We start from the raw sequence: 9168 nt of genomic DNA, 5'->3' as shown, positions 1-9168 counted from the left end.
TTTTCTGTGATGCTCTTAACTCATTTTCACACTTTTTGCAACTAAAGTTGTATAACTCTCAAAACACACAAGCAGCAACATCAAAAATGTCATGTCATCTCATCTTGTGTAGGAGTGAAGGAGTGAAGGTAACAAAAGTAGCGGTTGCTAAGGGAAGTCAGCCTCATCTCCTCTGCTCCATGAGCTGAAATAACGGATTTCATTGCCCTCATAACTATAGAGAGAGGCTTAGCTCATTATGGTCCATAATCCAATCTGTGAGCTCCTGAATTGGCAGTGCAATGACATATCAACATTGTCCTTGGTAGAGAGAAGGTGGAAATGTAACAAAACAGCATAGCGAAAATGTTGACAAAATCACTACAAGGGAGAGAGAAAACACACACACACACACACATTTCTGGCTCTAAGTGAGCACCAGCTGGGAATATACAAGGTTGTAGCAATGTTTCCTCTGTACTACTCATTCAGTTTGGCTGGCCCTCCACTGCATAAACATTCCCACTACTGCTACAGCAATTTGATCAATGATAAATACTCTGGATATCAATAAGTATTGCACCGCTGACAGAAAATGAGCTTTTAGTGCATCCTGTACTGAAAGAGGAGTCAAAAATTCAACAAGCTGTTCTGCAAAAATATGTATGAAACACTGTGTTGTATAGTGCAGATCTAAACAACGTGCAGCATAGGTTGATTCAGGGTTGTCCTTGGGCTCTCTCCACAGACACAGACAGACAATGCATTACAAAATATGAAAAGACAAATCATTCTAACACCAATATACCACTGGATACACTCAGATATTGTATAGGGATGTTCTATCGAGCTGCAGGCTATGTCAGAAACATTAACTTTTTATTGTCCTGTGACATGTGTTTATATATTCATCTCATTTCCTCCTTACTGTCAGGAGCTTCAGAGAACATTCATCAGGGTGAGCAGTTACAGTCCCCATATACCCGAAGCAAAATCTAACATAATCTGCCATGGTGTGGAAAAATACTTTTTTTTTTTTTTTGTAAGAGGATTACCTTTTATTTAACTTTTTTCCAAATGCATACAAATATCAGTGCACACATCATTTGCCTTCTGGCTATTTTGATGAAAAGATGCCAGATGCCATGGATGTCAAGGACACACACAGACACTCCTCTCACCTGCCAACCAGCTAAACCCCATCTAGTTGTGATGTGTTTTAAATATGGCTTTGTACACTGCCATACATAACAAATATAACAACCAAAATGGACCAAAATAATTCAATTAAGCATCACAAAATATCCCAGGTCAGTTTGACTGAAGCTCGAAGCTCCCCTTATTCTGCTGTAATTTTCCAACAATTTCAATGTTATTTGTTTTTTTGAGTATTTACTTGCTAATAGGTGATTTAATTGCTCTAAACAAACGGTATCTTTCTGAAACACATTTCAGCACTGCCCAGTACCCACATCCTTGAACAATGACAAGCTTTCAGAGAGGACGGAATTAAAATTCAAAGGCAAGGCGGTTCATTTTAGTTCCAGGAACCACTGTGTGAAAAACACTTGACTGATTTTAATCACATTCTTATTTATTTCAGCTTAGAGCACGGCATGACTTTTTAAATGCCAGTGGTGATTTTCTCAGTGTTTTCATAGTGCAACAGCACCATCTAGCAGGTTTCTTTGGGTACCGGGGTTTGCTAACTTAAGCCATTAGATATTCACTCTAAAAGCCCTGCCTTTGCAACACTGCTGGAGTAGCTAACATTTATTTGCAGAATAGGCTTTTCCTAAGAGTACTTTATCTCCCTGTCTGTTATACACTCCATTCAGTCGGGATTATTGTTGTCTACATGTGTCTGCACTATTCAGTTATAAGACTGCCATAGTAGGAGAAATGAGCCCTGGGATATGATTGGCATTTGGCAAAAATAACAAAATCTCTGCCTATGAATCACTGAATTATTCTTCACAGAAACAGAAACCAGAGTGTAAACAAAATTTGCATTGAAAAAAGCGTGCATCTTTGGGAGAGACAACCTTGTGTAGGAGTCATTATTCACTCACTTCTACTACCCATCATTTAATTAGATTGAGGAATAAGAAATAAAATTGATAAAATAACAGAAGAGAGGTGGAATTAAAATAAGCACATAGCCGAGGAACTTAATAAAGTTTTGAAGTAATGGTATACCAGAGTCCTCCTGAGCACAGTTTTATAAGATACTTTAACTCAACTTTATTTCACTCTACTTTTGATGAAGTACATTTATTGGACAGCTGCAATTGGGTACTTAAAAGCAAAGGATTTTTGAGTGCTCAACATATTGTAGTGACTTAATTACACAGTTTGATACACTGTGAAAAAGAATCTATACATACAGCATAAAAATGTCATTCTTTCCAGCAGGTACTGAGGTTATTTATTTTTTAATTTTAGTATTCACTTACAACAAGATGCAAAAGCTTTGATACAAATATAATCATTTAAACACAGGATGGCTTTAATGGACTTTTGTTCCATTATGATGTAGATAAGTGTGCAGGCAACATCAACATCTGCATAAAATGACATACTTATTAACAAAAAAAGTTAATTAAAGGTATACATTTACATGCTTTTTTTCTGGAGCTGCTTACTGTAATTGCTGTTGTAACAATATTATACTAGCTATGTGTTATTTGTTGTTATGATCCAATACAGTGACATATTTAGGCCGATTTCCTTTGTCAAAGACAAATCTGGCATCGCCCACCAGTGCATTTCTTCATCAATGTACACTCCCATTCAGAGGTCTGTGTCTTTGTGTCATGCTTATAGTGCTTTTACACAAGTAAAGCAAAGTGTACACACACTGCCCCTTACTCTGTAGCTCTGGGGATCGTCTCTCCTACATGTTGCTTTAATGAAGTCATTTATATTAGTGATAAATGTGATCATTCTCTTCTCTTTCCTCCTGTCACCTTTATCAACCCCCACCCACAGTTGGTGCAGGGTAGTGTGTGTGTCTGTGTGTGTGTGTGACCATCATTAAAAATGCATAGCGTCTCTCCAAACAGTGTCCCTGACAAGCCACTCATGCTCATTGGATATCAGTCATTAAAATTTAGCAAAGAGGGCAAAGCCTGGCCTAGGTGGGTGTCGGGTTGCTCATTCAGGCTGTGAATGAATTTTTCAAAGTCCTATTACCTCTACAGTCACCACTACTGATGTCTCAAGGCTGCATGCTCTGACAGTGCCGTTGTCTGGTATTGTAGCTGAGGCGTGACAAAAGCCGAATCAACAATAACAACATGAGTCTCAGGGTGGCTATACTGATTCATTTACTACTGGTTTTTGACAAGGCTGATTCTAAAAAAGGTGAGTTGCTATTTGTTACCTTGATGGAGCAAAGCGTGAATTTGATAGGAGTGTTTTATCTTGCACATAGCGCATATACACAGAAAGCTGCGCCTCTATTGTTCAATGTCAGCTTGTAATACACTTTCAGAGGTTGTATCAGTTTGTTTGAAAATAGCAAAATAAACAAGTAAGCTTGGAAAGTTCAATAACCTTTATTCACTGTATCCACTCTTTGAACTGAAATAGAACTTGTTACAACTTTAAGGTGTCAAATGTGGAGGAATCCTCTCTGCACCGTCTGGAAATATATCCAGCCCAAACTTCCCCGGCCTGTATCCTTACAACACTGACTGTTCCTGGCTGATAGTGGTGGCAGAGGGCTCCTCCGTCCTCCTCACCTTTCACTACTTTGAGCTGGAGTACCACGCCAACTGTGCTTATGACTACATCAAGATCTACAATGGCATATCTGAGGATGAGGGAAACCTCCTTGGGACGTTCTGTGGTGACATCTCTCCACCTCAGTTCACCTCTTCTTGGAACGTCATGTCCATCATCTTCCATTCAGACCGCCACGTGGCCCACAGGGGCTTCAGAGTTGGCTATAGAAAAGGTAACTTGTTACATGCCATGCATTGTGACAGGGATCGGTTGGCTAAGGGCCAAAAGTTGAGATGATTTTTCCTGGCCAAGTGGCAATACCATTACTCATGTCTTTCAGCTAAAACTTGTCCACCTTAAATCACCGGAGGTCTCAACAAAACATTGCACAGAAACAAGACAAAGTGTAGCAGCTCTGGGAGGCTGTAATTATAGGCATAGTTCACAGTATCATAATGCTCACAATTATAATGTTAGCATGCTTATGTTTAGCTGGTATAATGCTGAACATTTTCATATAGGCCTAAATATTGTGTTTTTGTGTGCTAGCATTGGCAAAATTAGCACAAAATGTAAAGAACAATTAAGGTTGATGGTAGTTACATTAATTCCGGCCTCAAGATGGCACTACTTGAAAGTTAGCACTTAATTCTCTCCATTTACCCCTACTGCCCTTTTATCTATCTCTACAAGTTCTCATACTGAGGTGCATCTGAACTGGCCCTCTATCTCCTCTAGACATGTGCGGTGGAGTCCTCACTGGTCTGTCGGGTGTCATCTCCAGTCCAGGCTACCCTCAGGAGTACAGCAACAACGCTGACTGCTCCTGGGCCATCCATGTGTCCAACACCAGCGTGGTCACCATGGTCTTCTTGGACTTCCAGCTGGAAAACAATGAAGGGTGCAACTTTGACTTTGTGGCCATGTTTGATGGCCCGACGGTCACCCACCGCCACCTGGGCAAATACTGTGGGGCAGATGAACCACCCAACATTGTCACCACCTCCAACCAGCTTCTGGTGGTCTTCAAATCTGACTTTAACATCGGGGGACGGGGATTCAAGGCCTACTACTACTCAGGTAAGAATGTGTGATTGTGTATATGCCAAAAACTAAACTCTTCACACATGCTAATTGCTTTGATTAACCTTGTTGTCCATGTTTTTGATGTGACTGCAGGAACTGTACAACAATGTGACCTTTTGGTTAACAAAAAGACACCTTTGTTTTACCACAAATTCAAATTATATTCCTGCAGAACAGAAATAAAATTATTGGGGGGGGAATAATTTGACTTGAACAAGAACAAATGAGCTATATGATAAAACATGTTATATCATGTCAAAACCTTGGGATTAGGCCCGTGAAAGACCCAGAACATGAGATGAATGATCCTGCCATTTGATGGCATGAAAATTGAACACCTCTGCATGGAAGAGATTGGGTAGAGCAGAGCTCATCACACCATCTCACACCTTTTTTCTATCATGGCGGAGAGACATGAATGTACTTGAGTCCTCTAACCAGAACCCAGACCTGATTCCAGTTGTAAGTTTTATCTTCTTTGTTAAGATAAAAGGCAGTTTCACTTTTCCCAGCACTGTTTTCAGGCGAGCTGGTGACTTCATTTCGACTCCCTGTTCCAACTAAAATAACTTAAAGGCTGCCAACTGTGGCTTCACCTTTATTATGCACTTGAATCCTGAAAATAAACTTCACTAACTTAACTGATCCACCGTACTTCTAACAGGTGAATGCCAGCAAGTCCTGTCAGCTGTAAGCGGCAACTTTAGCAGCCCCCATTTCCCCAGCATCTACCCAAACAACATCAACTGCCACTGGAGCATCAATCTTTCAGCTGGGTATCGCATCAAGCTCTACTTCCCTGTGATGGACCTGGAGGACCGCAACAGTCTGTCAGACTTGTGTGACTATGACTCTGTCTCAGTCTATGACGGGGAAAGTCAGACAGATACCCTGCTGGGACGCTGGTGCGGCACAGAGCATCCTCCCTCTCTCGTCTCAAAGGGCAACAAGCTGCTGGTGGTACTCAGCACAGACAGAGACGAAGCTCACAGAGGGTTCACTGCGTCTTATCTTGGAGGTAAATGTTCAGTACTTAAGCATCTCCGCTTAATATACTCTTGGTTACTGCCTAAATATGATAAATGCTCATCTCTGCAAATGACATTCATCCATTAGATGTTTTTTCTTGCTCTTTAGAAGTAATTGGATTGTTTTCTTTCCCCCTGCAACCCAAGTGGTGCCTGTAAACGTTAGCTGCACCAGATCGGAATTCACCATTCTGATACCGCAGAAGTCCTTACCTCAGCTGGACCGTGAGAGAATCTACCTGGGAAACCCAACCTGTGCAGCCCAGTTAACATCCACCCTGTATAAGATACTTGCTCAGTTTGTCAACTGTGGCACTGCAAGCCAGGTGAAGAGCCACAATCTCCTGTTACATCACAATATAAGCGCTGATTTATCAAACATACATTTGTGCCTTCTAAATAACGCCCTTCCTCCTGTTCCCTTACAGAAACATCGGAACATCACCATGCTGGTAAACAAACTCTACATTGATTTTTCTGATGGGAAGGAGCAAAATGTGCAAGAGTATAAGGTGCAGTGCGATGCCCTGCGGAAGATAGCATCGGTGTCCCTCATATCAGCAGAGGAGCGGCGCCTCGAGGAACTGGCACAACAAACCGTACCCGACAGCGGCGGCAGTGCAGGGGAGCAGCAAGCTGAGCCTCATGATTTGAGTGATATTGTATTCATTAGCATCTGTGTTCTGGCTGTTATTCTCATGGTGATAGCTATAATTTGGCTGGTGTTGCTGTAGGAATATACAAGAGAGAAAGGACTCAAGGGCGATGGAGATGTTTTAAAACATGTTTTGTATAAAAATGTTCATCACAGATATAAAAAAACAAATTATCTATTCACACGATTCCAGCATAAAACAACAGTATCAGCATCCCCATCGACAATACATTGTAATTTCTTGACAGTGATTTATGTGTTGAAAAAACAACAGTGTAAGGCTAGTGATGTGCCACAAAGCGTGAACGTTTTTTTTTATACCTCCTTTACAGAAAAATCAAGGAAAAGAAAAAAAAAATCAATAAATGTATGAATGTATTATCATGGAAACCGGGGAGTCTTTAATGTGCAGCCACAAGGCTCACAGTCACCTTCAGTTATTTCTTGTATTTAGAAACCACCTGGTTGACTGACATCGTGTTGTCCTTCACTTGAGTTCTGATCTCAGGGTTGTGTTTGAAGGCGAACACGAGCGCTCGGACAGTCCGTCTGTATGAACCGCTGACTAGCCGGGAGCTCTGGTGGAACACTTCTCTCTCAATGATGTCTATGAGACCGCAATCCTCCTTTGGGATAAATAGGAGAATAAGAGGAAAAAACAAAAACACGTTACTTAAAATTCACATTCATGAACAAGCGATTAAATAGCTGGAAGGTGAATAGGTTTTCAAGCAATGGTGTCAATGGATTTGCAGCCAATGAATTGTACTTCGAGTAACATTAAGAGAAAAGAGGGTTTTGTTATGTATTTTTACTCATGGAATGTAAAGAAATACAAATTCAAATTGTTAAAGTGCAATAAATAAAGAAGTGCTTTCTTGAGGGATGACTCATGTATGCTGTATTTTTAGTGGCCATGTTATGGACCTGGTAAAATGCAATAGGAGAACGCAATAAGTTGCAGTTCATGTGATGTTATCTCTGATGCCAAACAAAACAAGCTGGGTTATATATGAATGACCACATATTGCAGGGCATCCATTCAATTACATCCCGGAAATGTCACGACCAAGGTTTTTTAAAATGGATATGAGAAATGGAATAAGCAGAAGGAGTTCAACACAAGACCAGACTCCCTTCCTCACCTTGACCTCCAGGGCTTCAGACATTAGTCTTCTAGCGTTGCTCCTGAGTCCTTCAGATTGTTTGTCGGAGCGCACTTCAATAGACGGCTTATTGGAATTCTCCTCAATGAACGTCCTCCAGTCAGTGTAAACCTTTGCTGCCATTGAGCTCACCTCAGGGTCCAGATGCTTCCGCATTTTGTTGACAGTGTGACCTTAGAAGAGAGAGGTATTCAACAAAACTAATTTGAATATTGTGGATTTGATAACGGCCTTGGCATTTATGTGGGGAAATACATTTCTGATAACTGTTCTGTTGTTTTTTAACTGCTGTAAAAATGTAGTAAAAGCCAAATGTACAGCAGATTCAATCTGTGAACCGTAATGTGTGGATTTAAATTAAATGGGTTGTTTTGTTGCCATATGTGCTACTCCTACACAAAAACAGGTGATAAAATGCTAATGCAAGGCAGCAGTGCCTCTCATATCAAGATTGCATTGTCAGGAATAAACAAAACCAAATAGTAAAGTGACATTAAAGGCAGAAAGATGGATCTTATCACAGGAGTGTCCAGCCCACCTATTTTTGTGGACTTGAGCACCTCTCTGGATGGGATCTTCTTGCTCAGCTCTGTCAAGGCACTCAGCAGGTTTTCTTTGCTCTGCTCTGGCAGCTCCAACATTGACTTGTAGCGCATGATGTCTTCAATCACAACCACCCTCTGTCAGGAAAGCAAGGGCAATGGCATGAGAAAATAAATCTGTCAGATGCACTTACTTTGTCTGATCACTCTGGTGTGGGACTGACAACTCACCCGCAGAGATTCAATTGTGGTTTGTTTGTAAACCTTTTCATTGCTCTTCGATTTTGGAGGTGTTTCCCCCTTTGGAAGTCGCACCACAAACTTATCCATCTTCAAAACACAAAGCAGGAAGCTTGGTTTTCATACACTAATCTAAAACCAGCTAAATTTGGTTCAGTAAATTTGGGTTTGGCGTTGATAATTAAAGTTCAGGTCACAAGGAGCATCCAGAGACAACGAGTGCTAACTGCTGTTAGCATTTACCCAGTTACCTGCTCACCGTTAGTTACCTAGCAACTCTATCCTTTAAAACTCAAGTGTATCAAACGCATTGCTAGTTTGGATGAGGTCATTTGTCCACGATCAGCCTATTAACAGTTGCATTTGTGACTTTAATATAGGGAATCTTAACCCTAATATTCATGCTAACAGCAGCTGGGTGGCTATGGAAATGTATGTAGACACTGATGGTGCATTTAGGTGCGGTGGGAGTAACAAAAATCATCGGGCCAACCCACGATGCGAAGTTGTTGGGTCGTAAATGGAAGTGCTAATGGCACAAAATAATACGTGTTTCAATAATACATGCGTAAATATAACAGTTGACGGCTGATAGTACAAGTGAAACAAGACATAAATTGTTGTGAAGTGACTTTTTATTATCCACTTTCCCTCAAAGGCAGAGGCAAAAGACAAGAGAGTTTTATATAATCATAAACACACACGCACACACAAATTAAAATTAGGAAGTAAAACAAAACAAA

At 40.8% G+C, this 9168-nt stretch overlaps 2 protein-coding genes across 2 annotated transcripts; one reads left to right on the top strand and one right to left on the bottom strand.

Moving 5' to 3' along the window:
- The first annotated feature begins 3278 nt into the window (after positions 1-3278).
- cdcp2 (CUB domain containing protein 2) lies at positions 3279-6556 on the top strand. The gene is made up of 6 exons (XM_085803711.1): positions 3279-3345; positions 3593-3940; positions 4447-4788; positions 5459-5812; positions 5970-6148; positions 6251-6556. Exons 1-6 carry the CDS (start codon positions 3279-3281, stop codon positions 6554-6556), a joined length of 1596 nt encoding a protein of 531 aa, XP_085659837.1.
- Positions 6272-8878, bottom strand: tceanc2 (transcription elongation factor A (SII) N-terminal and central domain containing 2). The gene is made up of 4 exons (XM_085803710.1): positions 8417-8878; positions 8182-8323; positions 7623-7816; positions 6272-7103 (listed from the first exon to the last, which is right to left on the bottom strand). The coding sequence occupies exons 1-4, from the start codon at positions 8513-8515 to the stop codon at positions 6915-6917; spliced, it is 624 nt and encodes a 207-aa protein (XP_085659836.1). The 5' UTR covers positions 8516-8878; the 3' UTR covers positions 6272-6914.
- Between the last annotated feature and the right edge of the window lie 290 nt (positions 8879-9168).

Source organism: Trachurus japonicus, chromosome 17 (genome assembly GCF_045865225.1).
Source record: "Trachurus japonicus isolate A0001 chromosome 17, Traja_1.0".
Classification (NCBI taxonomy): Eukaryota; Metazoa; Chordata; class Actinopteri; order Carangiformes; family Carangidae; genus Trachurus; species Trachurus japonicus.
This window is presented reverse-complemented; position numbering and strand designations above follow the sequence as displayed.

Excerpts from the sequence above, each read along its gene's own strand:
- cdcp2 (XM_085803711.1), top strand. The coding sequence starts at position 3,279 with ATGAGTCTCAGGGTGGCTATACTGATTCATTTACTACTGGTTTTTGAC. Across the intron at positions 3,941-4,446 it reads CAGAGTTGGCTATAGAAAAG|ACATGTGCGGTGGAGTCCTC; the intron begins GTAACTTGTTAC and ends TATCTCCTCTAG. Across the intron at positions 6,149-6,250 it reads ACTGTGGCACTGCAAGCCAG|AAACATCGGAACATCACCAT; the intron begins GTGAAGAGCCAC and ends GTTCCCTTACAG.
- tceanc2 (XM_085803710.1), bottom strand. The coding sequence starts at position 8,515 with ATGGATAAGTTTGTGGTGCGACTTCCAAAGGGGGAAACACCTCCAAAA. Across the intron at positions 8,324-8,416 it reads CCACAATTGAATCTCTGCGG|AGGGTGGTTGTGATTGAAGA; the intron begins GTGAGTTGTCAG and ends CTTTCCTGACAG. Across the intron at positions 7,104-7,622 it reads CTGAAGCCCTGGAGGTCAAG|GAGGATTGCGGTCTCATAGA; the intron begins GTGAGGAAGGGA and ends TTTATCCCAAAG.